Source organism: Apteryx mantelli, chromosome 26 (assembly GCF_036417845.1).
Source record: "Apteryx mantelli isolate bAptMan1 chromosome 26, bAptMan1.hap1, whole genome shotgun sequence".
NCBI classification, from domain to species: domain Eukaryota; kingdom Metazoa; phylum Chordata; class Aves; order Apterygiformes; family Apterygidae; genus Apteryx; species Apteryx mantelli.
Window position 1 is genome coordinate 7,773,778 of NC_090003.1, and position 19,544 is coordinate 7,793,321.

At 56.2% G+C, this 19,544-nt stretch overlaps 2 protein-coding genes across 5 annotated transcripts in view; both read left to right on the forward strand.

Moving 5' to 3' along the window:
- TMEM51 (transmembrane protein 51) overlaps positions 1-15,933 on the forward strand; it is a 140,605-nt gene extending 124,672 nt beyond the window's left edge. Inside the window, exons 1-3 of one of the 4 annotated variants that reach the window (XM_067310978.1) lie at positions 4,174-4,232; positions 13,091-13,547; positions 14,674-15,933. In XM_067310978.1, coding sequence (XP_067167079.1) covers positions 13,207-13,547; positions 14,674-15,085 — 753 coding nt within the window. In that variant the 5' untranslated portion in view covers positions 4,174-4,232; positions 13,091-13,206 and the 3' untranslated portion in view covers positions 15,086-15,933. Of the gene's footprint in view, positions 1-4,173; positions 4,233-4,261; positions 4,613-8,983; positions 9,136-13,090; positions 13,548-14,673 lie in introns of those variants that run through there. The other 3 variants (XM_067310979.1, XM_067310980.1, XM_067310981.1) reach the window with 3 other exon arrangements.
- Positions 15,934-18,229: 2,296 nt separating this feature from the next.
- FHAD1 (forkhead associated phosphopeptide binding domain 1) overlaps positions 18,230-19,544 on the forward strand; it is a 31,885-nt gene continuing 30,570 nt past the window's right edge. The window contains exons 1-2 of the mRNA XM_067310940.1: positions 18,230-18,325; positions 18,610-18,816. Coding sequence (XP_067167041.1) covers positions 18,230-18,325; positions 18,610-18,816 — 303 coding nt within the window. The remainder of the gene's footprint in view (positions 18,326-18,609; positions 18,817-19,544) is intronic.

A 19,544-nucleotide genomic window follows, 5' to 3' on the forward strand; every position in this document is an offset into this window, starting at 1 on the left:
GGGGGGCTGAGCCGCGGGAAAAGCGTCCCGTCGAGCGGCCGGCGCAGTCGCGGCAGCGCCGAGTTGCAGCCCCGACGCCGGCCGGCTCCGGCCGTGTTGGCCCAAGCGATAACGCGCTATTCCCGTCGATTAAACCTGGCATTAAAACCCGCCGCGGCGCGTGGGGCGGATGAACGTGGCGCAGGTCGCTGCAGGGCTGCTTTTCTGCAAATATTTGCTTACGGCCCGAGCGTGTAGCGCCGGGGCAGAGTGCGACGGCGCGTGCAGCCCCGCTGCTGCCTGGGGGGGGCCCCGGCACCCTGCCTCCCTCCTCCCTTTTCCTGATGCGAAGGTGGGGGGTGCACCCCACGGCATGCCCCATGGCACCCAGCTGCACCCCACAGCATGCCCCACGGCACCCTGCTGCACCCTGCAGCACCCCGGTGCACCCCACGGCATGCTCTGCAGCACCCTGGTGCACCCCATAGCACCCCGGTACACCCCACGGCATGCCCTGCAGCACCCCAGCGCACCCCATGGCACCCCGGTGTACCCCACAGCACCCCAGTGCACCCCATGGCATGCCCCATAGCACCCCACAGCATGCTCTGCAGCACCCCGGTGCACCCCACAGCACCCCGGTGCACCCCACGGCATGCTCTGCAGCACCCCAGCACACCCCACGGCATGCCCCATAGCACCCCACGGCATGCTCTGCAGCACCCCAGTGCACCCCACGGCATGCCCTGCAGCACCCCGGTACACCCCACAGCACCCCGGTACACCCCACAGCATGCCCTGCAGCACCCCGGTGCACCCCACAGCACCCCAATGCACCCCATGGCATGCCCTGCAGCACCCCAGTGCACCCCGCAGCACCCCGGTGCACCCCACAGCACCCCGGTACACCCCACAGCATGCCCTGCAGCACCCCGGTGCACCCCGCAGCACCCCGGTGCACCCCATGGCATGCCCCATAGCACCCCACGGCATGCCCTGCAGCACCCCGGTGCCCCCCACAGCTCGCCCCACTCAGCCGCAGCGGCACGGCGCTGCTGCCATCGTGCGAGCGCTGCGCAAGCGGTGCCACCGGGGGCTTCGCGCCCACCGCCAGGCCACGGCGGGGCCGGTGCAGCCCCGAGCTGGCGGCTCGCTGCCCTCCGCGCGGGCGCCGCGGCCAGGAGCAGCACGACCCCCGCTGCCCCCGCCGGCCCCACGGGTGCAGGGCGCAGGGGCTCCCCTGCAAGCGGCCTGAATCCCAACGTAATCCCTAAGGGCTGCGCAACGCATCCCTCGTCCGACGCAGCTTTTCGCACGCCACAACGGTGCCAGGCCGCCCACGGACCCGGCGGGTCACCGCGCTCCGTTGCGCCTCGCCGGCTGCAGCGAGTGGGGCAGCCGGCAGCCTGCCGGCGCTCCCGGAGCCGTGGGCACCGGAGCCGGCTTGCCGGCGCAGATGGCTGCGGGGAGCTCGCGCGCCCAGAGCAGATGGCGCAACTCGCAAATATTATGCTTCTGTTGACGCGGGCATATGCAGGCGCCCGCAGCCAAGGAGCGTGGCGGATCCCGCTCCCGGGCCCGCAGCCGCGCTCCCCGCCGAGCCGCTCCCCCCCTTTTCCCCCTCCTCGAGCTTGGCCGGTGTGCAGAGCAGAGCTTGCCTCGCCTGCACGTTATAACGGCTAATTATTGCAAAGCAGCAAGATTTAATTGGCACTCGGTGCACGCCCAGAGCCCCTTGCTTTTGTTTTCCCGTCCTATTTGCAAGCCTGGCTTTTTAGGGACGTCCACCTTGCAGACAGCTCTGCCAGCTGGAGGGATTATTGCTCCCTTGGCTGCTCGTTGCTTCCCCCCCGCTGGAAGTTTTTGTCCTATATGAGAAGAGAGAAAGTGTGCAAAGTCCTGATTTAACTACAGGCGAAGCGGTTCGCCGTAGCGCAGGCTGCGGCAGAAGGTGGGTTTTGCGCCGTAATTAAGTCGCGCTGCACAAGCTTCCCGGGCGCCGGGAGGAACGGTGCGCCGCCACGGCCGGGAACAAGCCGATCAGAGCTTGTGCCGGACGAACAGGTTCACGTCTCGAGTCCAAATCGCCGGCTGGAAATAACTGGCGCTCGGCCCGCTCGTCGAGGGACGGCTCAGGAGGCGAATGCCTGGAAAAAGCCCGTCCGAGGTAATTAAATGGTTGCGTTCATTTGGATGAGCCCTCGGACGTGCGCACGCGTCAGGACGTTATTGCAGGAACAGTCTGACGTGCTGCAAGGCCGGAGCAAGACCCATCTCGTCGCTAACTATATAGCGTCCGTGCGAGCCAAAGAGTGGAAAACAGGGATTTATTTCAGCTGAGAAAGAAGCTGAGACTAAAATCACAAACTTTTGTTGGAGGGAGGGGACCAAAAAAAGCCAGAGCTCTGTTTTACGGATATAGTCCCCGTCTTAATGGCACTGAAAAACCAGGCGGGTAACGAGGGCAGGGCAGGCTCCCCTTGTCCCGCCGCCTCCAAAACGTCCCTTTTTGGCCCATGTTCAGCTCTGCAGAACAGAAACACCGCGGCAGAGCGAGGGCACAAGGAGCTTATTTACGCTCGCGGTCTTCGGGGACCCGCTCGAGAGCGACGGGACCGAGTCAGGCGGGCGGAGGTAAAATCCGCGGAGAAACGAGCCAGGCAGGAGAGCCGGCCCCGGCGCGGATGCGGCGGCTGATTCAGGCCGCCGGGGCGCTGTGATTCATTTTGCCGGGTTCACGATGGGTTTCGGGTTCGCCCTCGGGTGACTTTTGGGGCTGAAGCATCAGGAAAAGCTGCAGTGCAGCAACACACCTTTTTTTTTTTTTTTTTTTCCTAGTTGGAAAAACCTGCCCTGCAACAGCGTCTCAGCTCCCAATTTGAGTCCTCGGAAAGCGCGGCAGGTTCCCTACCGCCAACTCCGAGCCCCGGAGCCCTTCCCCATGCCGTGAACAACTGCAGCTATTAATTATCAGTTACTAACATCAGACCAGAGAGGCTGCAGGAGTCGTGCATTAAGCAGGGACTGGTGCCTGCATTTCGGCACGGAAACCGCAGGAATGTCTGGCTGCGAGGCAAAGCCACGGAAAGCAGGGTATCCGGAGCGCCGAGCTAAACCGCCGCCTGGCAAGCAGGTGACTCGAGGCAGAGCCTGGAAATACGGAAAAGAGCAGCTGGTTGGCGCTGTTTATAGAGGGCAGCACTTCCACGAAGGATTTCCAGGCTCCGCCTGATTGCAAGCCTGGTTTTGCCGGTGGTTTTGCCCCGTTCAACGAAGCGCGATGGGTCATAGTTCCTTAAAACGGTGCTTCTGCATTCAGTTTTTGGAACGGATGGTTTTAGGAAAGGCGCGTTGCTCTGAACCGGTTTCACGCCGCTCACCGGCTGGTTTTGGAAGCGGGTGCCGGGGGCCGTGGGGGTCGGCAGGCGAGGATTTACCCCGGCCGCGCCGGCGTCTTGGTGAGGAAGCGCCAGCCCCGCTGTGGTCACCGGGTGTCCAGGACAGGAATGGGAGGCTCCCGGGAGAGAGGAGTTGCAGGAAGTAACTGCTGCAGAAACAGCCCTCGGCGCTGGGACGCCGCCAGAAATGGGGCAGTCGGGAGCCGTAAAATCCGCTTGGGAAAGGGCAGCAAGTCGGTTAGTTGCCCCGATATCGCAAGCTTTTTATGACTAAGCTTATTATTGTGCAGACTTTCTGGAGAAGGGGAAGCAAAATCAGCCTTTCCTGTTCCCCCTTGTTTTCTGAGAACTTTTATAAAACAGAGAAACAAACCGCAGCCCCAGACGGGGGGTGAATCAAAGCCTGTAACTCATCCTCGGCAGCAGTCGAGCCGCACGAATGCAATTAAAAGGGCTTCCGGCCGGAGCACAAATGCCCCTTTTTTTGCCTTTTCTCCAGCCCTGTTTGCAGCGCGGCCTGCAATCACCGAGAGCCGGGGGAAAAGCCAAAAGAGGGAGATCGCAAAGAGGGAGAAGCGCGAGGCTGAAAACGCTTGGAAAAGGGGACGGGGAAGCGCGGAGGCTGCTGCCGGGCGGCGCGTTTCCGTCGGTGCCGGCGGGGCGCAGCCGCTTTCGTGCATCGGCAGCCTCTCGGGTCCTGCACGAGCGGTGGCACCGGGGTCCCGCCGGCCTCGGGGGCCGGTGCAGCCCGGTCGGGCCGGGCCGGGTTGGAGCAGGCGCCGCCCCGGGGAGGAGCCGCCGGGCCGCCGCCGCCGCCGCCGCGTCGGAGCCAGCGGAGCCGCCGCCGGCAGCGAGGTACCGGGACGGGACGGGACGGGACGGGACGGGGAACCGGGCCGGTGCGGGCTCAGCCCCGGTGCAGGGAACCGGGCTCAGCCCCGCAGGTGCCCCAACCCGGGGCAGCTCGCCGGGACGAGCCCCTGCCTGGCGCGGGGGGATCCCCGAGGTGTCCCCTGCTCTCCTGGGATGCCTCCAAGCGAGGAGCGGGACAAAGGAAAACCACCCCGGTGGGGGAGAGGGAAGCGCCACGGCATTTCGCGTTAGGATGAGAGGAGGCAAAAAACGACCCCCCCCCCTGAAAAAGCCAGCGGTGGGTTTTGTGCCCGCTTCCCCCAGGTCGCAGCGCGGCGGAAGAGGTGCCGGGCGGGAGAGACATCGTCCCTGGACCATGCGAGGTACCAAGCCTGCGCGCGGGTCTGTTTGGAAAGTGAGCAAAGGCGGTAAAACCCTTTGCAGGCCCGTGGCAGGTCCACGCGGGAGTTTTATTAACCGAGCAAAAAATCGGTGGGTTTTCAGCTCTTTGTATTAATGCAAACAACTGCAACGGGTGCATTGAGAGTGCAGGGACGTCGCCTGGCGAGATGTCCGCGCCCGCGCGGGCGCTTCGCTGTCGTGGGTGTGCAGCCGGTGGGCACACCCTGTCCTTTTCTGTGGTTTGGGTAGGGGTGGTGCCCATCGCAATCCCGGTTATTTTTGGAAACTCTTATCTCGGGCCGCGGCGGTGGCGATTAATCCTTGCATTGTGTGGAGGGACGTGGCAAAAAAACGCCATGTCCTTTGGCTTGAAAGCGAACGTCTGGGGCTGGAGTTTCACCCCGGCGCGGGCTCGTGGAGGCACAGGGGTGGTGGGGACCGGTGTTCCCGGCGGGGGGAAGGAGGAAGCCTGCCTGGCTCTCCCCAAGCCTGGGTAAACCTTGCCCTCTGTCGCAATACTTTGCCCAGCCTTGAACCGTGCGCCTTGCGGCTGCCGGGTGGTTTTATGGGCTGTTGCTGACAGCTTTCCTTGCAGAGCGTTCTCCTTCTGTGTGTGCTTATCCGTGTCAGATGCAATCAAAGTACGGGCCTGCCCCGTGTTGACTTAACAAGTGGGCTGTCTTAGGGAAGGAGCTGTGTTACACCCAGCACTGGTGTGACAGAAGCAGATAGGGCTGGTTTGCTACTGATTTCGTGTGCGAGAGAAACCCGTGGAAACCCCCGAGGGTTAAATTGCACCTGCTGGAACTCCCTTGGGTTTGAGAGGCCCGTATCTACCATAGGAACAGCATCCAGGCCAGAAGGCGCCACGCGCCCGGAGGGGACGGCAGGAGCCCTCCTCGAAGATCCCTTCATTGGCCCGTCAGGGCTAGCGAGATGCGGAGGCAGGGTATCTGCTGGGGCGACCGTCTCTGAGCTCTCTGCAGCTCGTTTCATTGGGGATCGTGGCCTTGTGAGCAGAAATCGGAGCGTGTTGATGGAAGCACACCCCGAAAGTTAGAAGTTGCGCTGGAAGGCTGATTTTGTTGGGTCACGAAGGATGCGACTGTGCTAATGTTGTAGTTAAAAGCAGGAGGGTGCTTTTGAAGCCGGTCTAGCTGTCATCCTTGGTTTGCATCTCGGAGTTGGCAAGGTGGGTCCCTTTCGGATGAAGCCGCACCTGAAGACGTGGTCCTGGGTCATACTAGAGTGCTCCGGGTGCCGATGGGCGTTGAGGCCGTGGGGGCTGAAGTCAACCCCATAAAACTCACTCAGGGCAGACCTCGGGCCCTCAGCACCAGCCCTGCCTGCGTTTTGCCCCTCTGCGCGCTAGTGAAGGCAGATCCCAGTGTCCTGCAAGGCTTGCAGGGCATGTATGTCCACCTCCCGTCTCTGCGTGTTGGCCAGAAAGGGAAAACCCCCGAGGAATGAGTGGGTGCGGGGATACTCAACCCAGCCCTTTAACCACAATGAGTCAGAAGCATTTTATCTGCCTTTAATTAACTATAAGCTTAATTACACGGGTGGAAAAATTCTCGTGAGGGGAAGCGGCCGGGGAAGCAGGAATGTTTGACCATCCTTGCCTCGGAGATAACTGACTCTGGGTGATGCTCTGCCCACGCTCGGCGTCTTAATGCACTGGCGTGTCCTGGTGGCAGCTCACTTCCCGTGGAGACCTCAGGGAGGTGAGGTCCACGTGCTGGGTGGAAAAGTCCTCAGGGAGGGAGGGCTCCCCAGGTACGTGTCCTCTGCAGCCCAGGTACGTGTGGTTGGGTCCTGTCTGTCACTGAGACACTACTGAGTGTGTTTTTTGGTGTGTTTTTTTTTTCTTTTTTATGAAGAAACTAGCTTTTATTTTGCTCTTCAGCCCCTCCTGGAACCGAGTCACATACTGGGTGAATTTTGCAGGTATTTGCGCAGCAGGCTAATCCCAGAGCGAGCTCCCCGCGGTGTCAAGCTACCTGTGGCTTCTTCGCCGAACACTGGCTCATTGTGGCGCTGGCTTTCCCGGCTGCCTTTGCCTCCCCTTCCCGTAGCTCTCCCGGCTCCTGTTTGCTCTCTTTCTGCCCTCCGCTCGCCTTTGTTTCCGTCCCTTTGTCTCCCCAACCCAGGCGCGATCCGCCTCTCCCTGAAACCGTCCCCTTGCCGCCGGGAGCGGTTCCCGGCCGTCCCGCTACCGTTCGCGCCCGCCGGCTCGGCACGTACCGCGGGGGCGGAGGAGGCCGTCGCTCCCGAGCCTTAAACGCAAAGCCTCGCTTGGCTGCTCCCTCTGCAAAAGCCTCTTTTTTTTTTTTCCCCCCTTTTTTCCTTTTTGGCAGCGCTCCTGGAGCAAACGCGGCGGCGGCAGCGACAGGCCAGGAGCTTTCAAACAGGTTGAGCGTGGCTTGCATTGCCCGCGCTGGTTTTAAGCTGCCTGCTGGCGAATGCTGGAGGTGCGCGGAAAGAAATTATGGGAAAATAGATGCTGTCAGTAAGAATGTGCTTCAGTCTGAAGTTCAATGCGTGTTTCCCCCCTGATTTATTTAAAGCCCTCCGTTAAGCGCGGCAGCAGAATTATCAGCACGAACAAATGGAAATGTCTTTATTTGAAAGGACTCCATGCCAGAGTCCATTACGGGTTGGCAGAAAGCGTTCTTCTGACTCTTGTAATGAAATTATGGGGAGAAAAGGAGACTGGCAAGCCGTTTACCATACCTCGATGGCAAAGTCGGCGCTAATGGCTGTCTGCCCCATACTTACAATTAAGGGTCTGCAAATACTGTGACCGCGGCTTGTGTGAGCCGCGCTACCTCGGAAACGTGCGGCGACTCGATCACCTGCCCGCGTCCTACGTCACTACCGATTTAACGGTCGAAGATGCAGGCGGATTTTAAACCTCTGCACTGCGGAGTAATAGCTTTATTGCCTTTTCGACGGGGGAAATACTGCTGGAGTCGGAAACGACGTCCCTCTTGGTTAAAACAGTCGTGTGGACTGCAGGATGGAGAGAGGCTGGTGGTTGAAGTGGACTTCGCTGGGGAAGCGTTGAGCTCTTCCGCAGCGCGTGCCGGCGGTAGCGCTCCTTACCGTCGGCGCGGGAAGGATGCAAACTGCGGCTCTAGCAAGCAGCAAAAGTGCGGCGGGCTCGGTGCTCTTGCCATTTTTTTTTGATAGCACTTTGTTTTTCCTGGTTTTTCCAAACCAGGCTCCAGCTTAGCGTTTCAGTGTTGTTATAAAAAAAACCGGAGCGTCTCTCTCTAAACACTTCTCAGAGTATGTCCAAACACAGATTTCGGTTTTTCTTGCCAGCTTGCAAAGCTGTAGTTGCTGATCCGTGGCTGCTTGGGTGGCATGGGGCGAGGAGGGGCTCACACCCGGTAAGGGCTTATTTTTGAGTTGTTTGAAGGCTTTAGCTCCACTGCTTAGAAGGAAGGAGGAGGGACAAAGCTCCCCGTCCGCAGTTGCGCAAGGAGGCACCTCGCACCCCTTTACGTTGGCTGAATCACGAATCAGGCAAGGCCCGACAAGGGCGACGCACCGTTGCAGCAAGAGCAGAGCTCGTCTTTAGCAATCGCTGTAGGTGGAGAGAAAAAAAAATTACCTGGCATCTCCGCCGTGCTTTCTGCCGGAGCAACCCAAAAGGTGATTTACCTGTCGTGTGTGGCCCTGCCTAATTAATTTGGCTGTCTGCTAGGTGAGATTTGTCTTGAGGTTGCTTGAGTTAGCAAAGCGTGAGCGGGGAGGTGACGCAGCGGGAGGGAGGGAATAAACCCCGAGGTTGCGGAGGGCAGGGAGGCGCGTGGGCGTCCGGCTGTGCCTTTGCGGGCAGCGATGTGTTTCCAGCTTCCGCATTCGCCTGTGAGTTGCTCCCGGAGGGGCTGGTGTCTCACCGAGAGCAGGCAGGCGGGATGTGAGCAGGGATCCACTCGGCAGTACTTTTGTTGCAGCATGCTCGTGATAGCGTTCCTGCCATCACGATCTTGCATTTGAGGAGTCCTAAGCCCTCCCGTGCCAGCTTAGTCCTTTAAAAACATCTCAGAAGAAGATGCATCCCCTAGGCGTCCTGAAACCTGCTGGGAACGCCTGGGAGATGCCTCTGGGGAAGCCCTGCAGAGCACGGAGGAGAGGCAGGTGGGCCTGGCTTTGCCCTTGCCGCAAAGAAGCGCTTGCGTTTGGTTTTTGCAAACTCTAGATGTGTAGTGAGGAGCAGAAGAAGCGTTTCCCGCGGGATACGCGCGTGGGGTAGGGAGGCAGGGCTAGCCGCGGCCGCGCCGTCCGAGGTCAATGATTCGGAGTTCCTGGTGTAAATCATTGACAGCGTCGGGCATGAGACGGCGGGTGCGCGCGGGCCGGGAGCAAAGGTAGTCCTCGGGGCCGCGGGAAGGCCTGCGCGGTCGGAGGGAAGGGGCGTAGGGACGTCTCCTGGTGCCCCGAGAGCCTGGAAGGGGCAGAACTGGGGAGAGGAGCATGGCGTGGTCTGAAGAAGGTGCGTAAGGATCAGTTTACTCCCGTATTTTTTAATAATCCTAGAGTATGTAGTCCTGGGGAGAATGGCATTATATTTGTCGCGTTCCTCATAGTCTTTCTCTAGCTGTCAGCAGGAGATGCAAGCGTTGGAGACAAGGCACCGGGCTTAGAGAGACTGTGGTCTGACTGAGGTCGTTTTGTGGTTGCCCGGATCCTCGAGCTGCGTGCTGGGTCCTTTCTCCGTGCTGGCTGTTCGCCCTTCTCCTTTGAAACTGCCTCCGCTTTTCCAGGCGGCACCACGGGATGTGGGACCCACCCAGCTGGCCCCGGGGTTACAGATAGCAGCAGATCCCGTCTTTCGCAGTTGACGTCACAGCGCTGCGGTTATTGCTAAACAGGCAATAGAAGAGCTCTCTTGTAAGCCAAAATAAGACATAATTCAATTGAGAAGTAGACTTGTCTGTCAAGTCTTCTGGTTTGATTCGATTTGCCCTATCTGCAGTGCAACACGGCGAGGAATCTGCGTAAAACTTGTGAGCACTGAAATGATTCAGGAGCTTAAATCCTGTCGGCTTCCAGCAGGCTGGAGGTGCCAAAGTGAAGCCGGAGATGCTGGGAATTTGAGGGGAGATTTAACAGGCTGAACAAGTTGTTGCTTTTGAAAACTTTCCTTCCCCCCCCCCCCAAAAAAAAAGTCAGCAATCTCATGAAATAAATGACCGTGATCTGTGTTGCATTGCTGACTTTTGCTGAGCATTTCCAGGAGAGTGTGAGCTTGTGTCTATGCTGAGTCTGTGCTTAAGTCTGTGCTGAAACTGTGCTCAAGCCTGTGCTGGGCATTGGTCTGTGCTCATGCTGTGGGTGAATGTTACTTGGCCAGCAAGCTTTCTGTACCTACCACGTCCGGCATAATTTCTCCTCCTCAAAGCCATGACAGCCGTTTGCAAGTAAAATCTCAGCTGGCGAATGCAGGTTTGTAAAATACCTTGCTGACAGTGTGAAGACAGGAGCTCATTCATATATGTGCACACATATCTATTTCAAAAAAATATATTGCTGCCAGGTTTCAGAAGACCCAAAATCAGAAGCAGGAGTGGTGATAAAGGTCAGACCAGAGAGGCTAGGCTGGAATTTATTAAGGCTGACACAGTATTCGTTTGCTTGTCCTTGTCTTAAGAAAACGCTCCAATCTTTCAGTGCATTTTTGGAAGAGAGTGAGCAGCAGCTTGCTCAGGCAGGAGGAGGAGTGTTGTCAGTAAGATGAGACGGGATCCTACCACCTTCCTTTTCTCCCTTTGCGGAGAGCCATCCCGGGACTGACAGTCCTGCTGCTGCTGCACTACGACTCCGTCTCGGACCACCCGACGCCACGGTCCCGAAGTCTGTCCCTAATGATTTAAACTCCACCCCTGCTGCCCGCGAAGGGATCCAGCAGTTTCAAGCGAGCGGTCGTGGTGTGCGCTGCGGAGAGCAACTTTGCAGAAATTGTCCCGCTTTTGATACTGCGATTTCACACGTGGCGACAAAGTGGGAAGTGGGCTGCGTGGGAGAAGGTGTCCTGTACCGGGGGCCTTCTAGGTTTCGGTGCATGTGAATTTGCAAGGCTCGCTTATCATTAAGGCATGCATCTGCGTGGTGCGCTGGGAAACGGTGTCGTAAAAGGCTTTGGGCAGATGCCCATCTTCCCATTTTGCCTGAAATGAGGGAGGGAGCCGAATGCACGGGTCTGTAACAAGATTACTGCTGGCCGGGGACCAGGCTGGTAGGAGGAAGGAGCTTCATGGCCGGAGGAGCCCCGAAGGGTAGGAGCGAACGCCGGGAGCGTGGCGAGCGGGGGCACAGCACCTCGGTGGCAGGGTGAGTGGCGTCCGATAGCGTCCGGACGCATCGGCAGCCTTTATAAAAGGCTGCGGCACGGCCGGCACGGCCGGGAACGTGCGCTGGTGCTGCCAAGAGCGAACGGAGGAGGAGGTCGTATGATGCAACATCCTTGCTTGATTTTACAAGCCCGCAGAGTGCAGCGAGTTCGCAGCGACTTTGCAATTGAGGCGCTCGCCAGAGCAGTCCTTCGCTGTGCATAAGAAAGTGCAAGATCCAGGCTGTGTGCCCGGGCCAAACTTTGGGGCCCGGGGGAGGAAGGAGGCGGCAGAGACTGCTGGCAGGTTTCCCTGGGAAAAGGGTGAGGGCTCGGGGCTGGTGCGAGCAAAAGCAGTTCAGCACAGCAGTTCCTCTGCAATTTCTGCAGGGGCCTGAGGCATCCATCCACGGCTCGTGCCCGCCTTGGTCTGCAACTTGCTCTGTTCCTCTCTTGGCTCGTGTGTGCGCCTTTTCCTGCGAGTGCCAGTTTTCCGGGAATGCTGTTTTATTTTGGCCCTTGACCCAAGGAACTAGGCTTTCTCTCAAACTAAAGAAGCAAACGTGAAGCTAAGTACCACTGAGTTGGATTGCGGTGATAAAGAGTAAGGGCGTGTATGGAAAAAGCGCACAGCACTATCATATCTAACGGGTGACTTCTAACACAAACAAGCCTGGAATAGCCAGGGACTGGGAGGAAAAGAAAATACACTGGCATGTTTGTGCAGCTGCGTGCTGCTTTTGGCGAGCACGCAAGACTGGGACACTGCGGATGACGCTGCCGCAGGAGTGCGTGGTGTGGAAATCTGGGAGCGTGTGTAGTTTCCAGCAGTGGATTGCACTCCCAGATGCCATCTTCAGAAGGTAAGGTCAAGGAGACTGGCCGCCAGAAGATGCGGCGTCTTGTGTTTATTTTAGGAAACCGAGTGCTTGAGTTCTTGCAAGGAAGAAAATGCAGAAATTCAGTTTATACTGTGTAAGTGGGGTTTCTGCAGTGGGTTTGTCTTGCTCAGAACTTGAAATGCTCTGACAGGACCGAGCCTGATATGTTCATTCGGATGCACCCAGGGGACCTGCCGCTGGCGTGTATCCTACGAAAGTAAGGTAATGCTCCCCAGAAGAGAGCCGGGTGCTTCACCGAGGCCTTGCTTTCGGAGCGGTCTTTGTGGCCGGAGCAGCCAGGAAGAGCTGCACGGTCGGCTTGGCTCAGAGAGCAGCAGTTTTGCTTTCTCTTCTTTGTACAGAGAGGCTCTGAACGGCAGCCAGCCAGCTCCGCAACCAGCCCTTCTCGATCTCGAACAGGAAAAAAGGCAGAGTTGTACAGCTTGTGATTTTTTTTTTTTTTCCTAATGGTTTCGGGTTAGTTCGCAGTAAAGCTTTTTTTTGGTGCAGCACCTGCTGTTAAGAGGTCCGTTAGCACCACATGGTGTAGCTCACTGTTTGCTCCTCTTAAGGACAGTTAATCTCAGTGCTTAGCAAATGTTAATAACTCAGCTCTAAGGTAGGTATTACAGCTGAGAAGGCAGCAAAGGGTAAAAATTTGCTTTCATGTGGCTGCGTTATGGGATCCTGCATTTCTGCTGGTTTTCAGTAAGCCTGAAAAAATTTAGGACCATCTTACTTAAAACCTTTGCCTTAGCTTCCATAGGGCTGCAGGAGTTTCCAGGAAGGGTGGGTGGGAGCCTCCCAAATTCCCACCCCGCATGGGATGCTTGATTTGTGAAGCTGCTCATTAAAGAGGAATCACAAGCAGGTGAAATGCAGCAAGTCCAGCTGCATTTTTAGATGGAAGAGAGCTTTGTGCAGAGGTGGGAGGAAGAAAGAAGGCAGTCATGGGCACTGCCTGCTTTCCCGTGCTGCATGCCAAAAAAGTGGCGTAGAGGGAACCAGACCCTGTCTTGGACAGATACTGCTTTCTAGTTCCTAATGAGGACGGCCAGCAAGGACCCTGCTGCTGGCTGCTGTGTTACGTCCTCGTGTACTCTCTGCAGAGACAGCGTAATTAGATTTCCAGAGTTAGCCAGTGGAATAAAATGATGTTATCTTGCTCCCTGAAATTGTAGCCTGCGTAGCTTTTGCATCCGGTCGTGTGCTAACCGGCACTTTCGGTCTCCTTCCAGAGCTCGCCGTCTGCTGCGGGAGGGATCGCGCGCCTGATACGAGGATCGCACGCCCGGCGCCTCGAGAAATGCTGTAACCCAGCCGCAGCCCGTCCAGCCAGCCGGCGCTGGGTGCAATGGCCCAGTCGCGGGCGAACGGCTCGCACTACGCCCTGACGGCCATAGGGCTGGGGATGCTCGTCCTCGGGATCATCATGGCAGTGTGGAACCTCGTGCCCGGCCTCAGCCAGGCCGACAAACCCGCGGCCCACGCGGGAAACAGCAGCAAGCCCGACCGTGGCGGCGGAGGCATTTTGAAGAGCAAGACCTTTTCCGTGGCCTATGTGTTGGTTGGGGCTGGAGTGCTGCTGCTTTTGCTTTCCATCTGCTTGAATATCCGGGACAAGAAGAGGCAAAGCGAAGATATTACTAGGATCCAGCACCAAGCATCTGCAGAGCCTTCGCACCAGGAGGACAGGTGAGCCTGGGGATGGGATGGGATCTAGTGTAAAAATAAAACCAAGAGCTGTTTTCCTCCTCAAATTGGTGAGGAGCAAACAGATTAAGGCCAACAGCAGCGCGTGCTAAAATAAAGGCAAGCACTTCTCCTGGTTTAGGGCTCAAACTTAAGTTTTAGAGATCAGGAAGGACTTCATGCAGCTGCATTTATGGTGCAGAAGGTAAAAGAAAGTACTGTTTATGCTTAAACTGTGGTCTGGAAGGAGCTGTGCCCAAGGAAGCATTGCCGAGGCATTAAGCTCCTTGCTTTGTTAGTATACAAACAGTACGTGGAGAACGAGTGCTAGGAGATGTCGTTAATGGTTAACGCGGAAGAAGGATCGCGGCTGCAGAGGAGCAGGGAGGAGGGAGGCATGTGGTGTTGAGGCAGAAAAGGTAGGATGTGCTCTCTCGCTTGGGGCAGTCAGAGGTGCCAAACAACCTTTCGACTACAGCTCCAGGAGCCTACCCAGGCCGGCAGCTGCAGAAAATGGAATTTAGACCTGTTGAAAGTCTTCAGGATGTGACTGTTTGCTCGGGGAACTCCACTAAGTAGGGCAAAGACTGCTGTCGTAAGAGGGACCATCTAAATAAACAGCTTCCACTCGAGCACGGATTGCGGGAAAAGTCCTCCAAATGTCTTGGCAGCATGGAAAATCTGCGCAGTACGTGATGCAGATTATACCCTGTCCCTGCAGTGCTGCGTGCGGCAGGTTTTCTGTCCAGAGAGGGAAGGGGTTATGGAGGAGAAAAGGGACCCGAGGCAGCAGAAGGCAGCCCTGCTGGCTTCTCCTTGGGAAATGCCGTAGGTGAGGGCTACGGAGCATGCACAGATAACTTCAGAGCAGGTTTTTTGTGTGCTGGGATCCACAGAGAAGGCTCTTGTGCTCTGGCAGATTATAAAAGGCAATGTCCTAACGCTAGAGAAATGCAGACTGCTTGCAATCCCTTCTGTCCAACTGAAACGAACGGGTATGTAATGTAGAGGGGCAAATACTTCTATCCCTTTTTTTCCTGCTTTTGGTTTAATCTCTTATTCCCTTCCCCTCCACCAATGAAGCCAAAATAGTGTAAGACGCTGATAGTTTTACTGTTATCCCTTACAGCCAAGAAGAGGACGAAGAGGTGCCTTCCCGGTACTATGTCCCCAGCTACGAGGAAGTTATGAACACGGGCTATTCCGAGCCCAGAGACTCGGACAGGGGCAACCGGATCAGCGTATCGTTGCCCTCCTACGAATCTCTAACGGGGATCAATGAGAACGCGCCAGCGCCGGGTGCCGCCGGCACAGAGCCCGGCGTGGAGCGGCAGCCCAGCCGGCACAACTCGCGCTTGAGCAAGCGCCTGAAACCGCTCAAAGTCCGGAGAATCAAGTCCGAAAAGCTGCACCTAAAGGACATCCGGCTAAATCTCGCCGACGGGAACAGCACGGGCCCCGTAACGATAGAACCGCTCACCCCGCCGCCAAAGTACGAGGAGATTCAGGAGAAAGCACCGGAGAGCCAGCAAATGACTTAAAATAAATAAACCTATGATTTTCCTGATTAAAAACACAGAGAGAGGCTCGATCTCTCGGCACAGAAGCATTTAGCACTCCCTGAAAGCTGAAATATCAAGGAAATGATAGCTGTTTGCCTCCATATCACATGGATGGGACAAGCTTTCCCAAGGACGGTCTTTTATAAAGTACCGCGGGGGAGAAAAAATTGAATGCAAATAAGTCTGCTACTCTGAAGTAAATGAAGGCTGGAAGTATTGAATATGTGTGTTGTTCTGTTTTAAATTAAGGACTGCCTAACACATCCTCTCCTCTCTTCTCTCCCTTGTCCCAAACAGGAATTTTCTAAGCCACAAAACTGGTATTTAACAAGAATTTTACAAGTGGAAAAGGGAAATGTCTTTTTCTTTGTCTTTTCTTTCTGAGTAAGAAAAAAAGAAATGGTCCGATTAGCACTGCAGCTTTCCTCTGCTCCATTCACAAGCGGAGCTGGGGTGGTGGCGCCAAGCCAGCCTGAAATCCTGCGACGTTTTCTCCTCGTTGGCGAAAAGCGGAATCGGTGAACAAAGTGACCCCTTAAATTCAGCAGGCACTTAGGTAATCACGTGACACATGGGAGCTCTCATGCCGGCCTCAGAAGCTCTGCTCCCTCAGAAGAGGACCGTATTTCTTGCCTCTGTTGTTTTCTCTTTTGTGTTTTGTGCCCCGATACGAAGGGACAGTCCGTTTGAGGCAAGCTGATAATTTCAGTGGGTTGGTGACTGTATTAGTGTACCTCTGCCAAAAGGCGTTCAAGATGTTCTGGTTTAAACTACTGTTGAATATGCTGTGCAAGCAGACCTTTTCTAAATAAATATTTTGTACATTGTGTTTGCGTGTGTGTGCGTGCACTTGCGCGTAGCTCGCTGTTCCCACGGGCTTCAAGCAGGAGCAGGACAAAATCAATTGGTTGTTTGCTTTAGGGTGGGTGCTGCTCCATAAGCTTCTAGCTCCCGGGCTCCTAGCAGAGCTGTAAGGACTGCAAATTCACGAGCACCCATGGCCACGTTTTTCCCTTGCGTGGTGTGAATGTCAAGGTGTGGATATGGAATCTCTCCTGAAGCCATAGCAGATGCCTGCTACACAACGGCTGGTCTGCCCTCTGCCTCTGGCGTGTCAATACAGATGTGATTTTGTTGGTGTGGATGTGGCAGGTATGGGACTTTGAGCCTCCTGCCGTGCCGGCTCTTGCAGCACTGCAAGTTGTCGTCTTTGGTCGCCGAGTCCAAGCGCTGGTGGGAACAGCAGATCTGTTGCTGCGCGGCTTGGCAAGCGTCGGTCCATATGGTGCCATCTGCAGCTGAGGGCTTCTGCAGAGGCAGAGGTTGGCTCGGTGGTACGGTCAGTAAAAAGTACCCGGTATGTTCAAACAGCCAAACCAGAGGCAAAGAAGAGAGGCCAGACCAAATCTTTAGAGTAGTTTCTCTTGTTATTGATTATTTTATATTGCATCTCATTGTTTCCATTATTTTAATCACAGGAATTTCACTTTGCTGTGCCCCAAGAGACACCGTGATCTCAGATGGCTGAAATAACAGCATTTAATAGGGGACTTCCTTAATCAAATAAAGGAAAAAATAGTAAAGGTGGGCCAGAATGAGGTTTTTTCTCCCCATTGTTTTTGTTGTTGCTTTTGTTTAGGGGCTTGAAAGGGAGTGCAGCTCCTTGGAAGTTTTCTCCTGGGTGCGTGTGCCTCTAAGAGCGAAACAAGTATCTTAATTCCTTAATTCCTGGCCAGCCCTTTCTTAGGGTATGACTCTGTTCAAAATACTTAATATTTTCTATGATAAGCATATGTGCGTGAAGATGAAGTTTTCTCCCAGTGGTTTTGTTCATTCACGCTGCTGGTTTAACCGGCCAACATGGGGTCAGGGACACGTGGTCCCGTGTCCGAGCGGTTGCAAGCTGAAATCTCCTGGAGTTTCTTCAGCCAGACCGTCCCCCTTAATGAAAGAGGCCGGGAAAAGCGCGACGCTTTCCAAGTACCTCGTCTATGAGAAGAGCTATAAAAGCGCTGTAAAACGCGGTGACCCCAATGAAATGTCCCGTGACCAATACAGTAATAACAATGCAAAAATGCCCGAATGACTAATGAATATCTCCTCCTACTTGAACTCCTGATATAGTATTTGGGAGATGGAGGAGGAAGAACCGTGACCATTGCTTTACTGGGATGCCCCCCCCCCCAAAAAATGTGAAATTTATGTTACTTTGTGATATATTGCAAACTGCAAGAGAATAGCTATTCCTGAAAGCAAGCATCACGAGGAAGAAAGGGGAGAGACCCTGGTCCACACGACCTGTGTGCACGTAAAAGAAGATGCACTTAAGCCAGATTTCAGGCTGTTTTACGTAATGTTTATCCGTGCTTATATTGGAGACACCTGGACGTGTTTGCCTTGCTCCCCCCCCTCCTACAAACTCGTTAAGGTTGGATACGCGTCTTTGCGTCTCTGGAAGGTAATTAACGTCCGAGGGCAAATCAGGGGATGTGGGGAGCTGCCACAGAGGGAGCGTGGTGGTTATTACTTAAAAAAAAAAAAATCACTGAAATTCGAGGTTTAGGCCCTAAACCCTCCGCCGCTAAAGCGCGCGACAGGGACGCCAGGCGAGGAAACGCAGGCGGCCGCGGGGGGGGGGGGGGGGTTCCAAACTTTCTGACCCCCCCGCCCCCCAAGAAAAGCTGCTTCTCGCCATCCGCGTTTCCAGCGGCTCAAAACAGGTTTCCGACGGAGGAATTCCTCAGAACAAAAGCTTTTCTCTCCGCGCGGCGATGCAGGGCCGCCCGCCTCGCGGGGGGCAACGCAGGGCCGCGGCCCCGCGGGGAAGGAGGCTCGGCCCGCGGGCGACGCGTCGCTGCTTTTCCGCCTTTCCGCCCCGAATAAGCGCGGGTGGACGGGGGGAGGCCGGAGTGGCAGCGGTGGCGGCGGAGGCGGAGGGGGGAGAGCAGCCGCCATGGCCGCCCCGGTTGCCGCGGCGACCGCCAGGCCTCGGGGACGGGCCGCCGCGCGAAATGGCGGCCGGGGCGGGGGGTTACCTAAGCTACCGCTGGCGCGCACCGGGCGAGCATCGCCAAGCCGTCAACATTTCCTAAATCCGAGCTTCCCAGGCGCGCCGGCGAGACGATGAGAGCCTTCCTGAAAAGCTCGGAGGGGTGTTTTCCACTGAAGTCACCAACAACTACTATAGGAAGGCACAGAGACGCCGACGTCGTTCTGGAGGTAACCGCTGCGCCCGCAAGCTGCGTCGCTCCCGGGCGGAGGTGCAAGTTAGGTGTAAAATCCACCCAAAATTAGCAGGAGAGGAGGGTCCTTGCTGCGTTAGCAGCCTGCTCGTTCATTACGGGCAGGGTGATTATATGGACGCAGGGAGGGTGGCGTGTTAGATGCCGGCGTGCAAAGCGTAGGGGCCTGAACGCTTTTATTTACGTGTCAGCCTAGCGAAGCCCGGCTCGCTTTCCGTCGCCTTTTCCCAGCTGGCCTCCCTCCACCCCCCCGCTCCCCAGTCCGCAGGTGTGGAGGATCGCCACGCGGTGCTCGAATCGGCGGGCCCGGGAGGCGGCTTCGTCCTGCAGGACCTCAGCGGCGGCAGCGGCACCTTCGTTAACGGCTGCCACGTCCAGAACGCGGCGGTGAGCGTGAGCGCCGGGGACGTGCTGCGCTTCGGGCCGCAGGGGCCGGCCTTCGAGCTCGTGGTGGACGGCGCTCCGCAGGTAAAGGGTGGACGGGAGGCCGCACGCATCCCGAGGGAGCGGCCCCTGCTCTCCCAAGGGCACCAAGCTTTCCTAGGTCCTTGGGAGAAGCAAGTGGGGAGGAAAGGGGGAAAAAAAGCAAAAAAAAAGCAAAAAAAAAAAAAGCTTGAGCTCCCTCTGCTGAAGAAACTCGGGCATTTCAAAAGGAAAACACCAAGTATGAGGAAAACATAGGATGTGGGAAGCTGTAAAAAACATGCATGGTTCCGCCATGCTTACAAGCACAGGGTAGCCAAGCTGGAAGTTGCCCTTCACCTATATTCCCATTTCACCCAGCATGGTTGAGGTTGGAAGGGACATCTGGAGATCGTCTAGTCCAACGCCCCTGCTCAAGCAGGGTCACCTGGAGCACATTGCCCAGGATCGTGTCCAGACGGCGGCTTTTGGATATTTCCGAGGAAGGAGACTCCACGGCCCCTCTGGATAACCTGTTCCAGTGCTCGGTCACCCTCACAGTAACCCCCACAGTTGCCTTTCTTAAGAAGACTGATTAGTAAAAGCAACAAAGAGGTTTTGTTTAAGATCAAACAAAAAAGTAAAGCTATTATTGGTGCTTTACTTGGCAGCAGTACCATAGCTGGGGATACAGTGTTGTTCTACCCAGCAAGGCCAGAATACCACAGCCTGGCTTTTGAGTACAATATAAATCCAAAGCAATCGTAAACATGGAAAGAATTTGATAAAACATC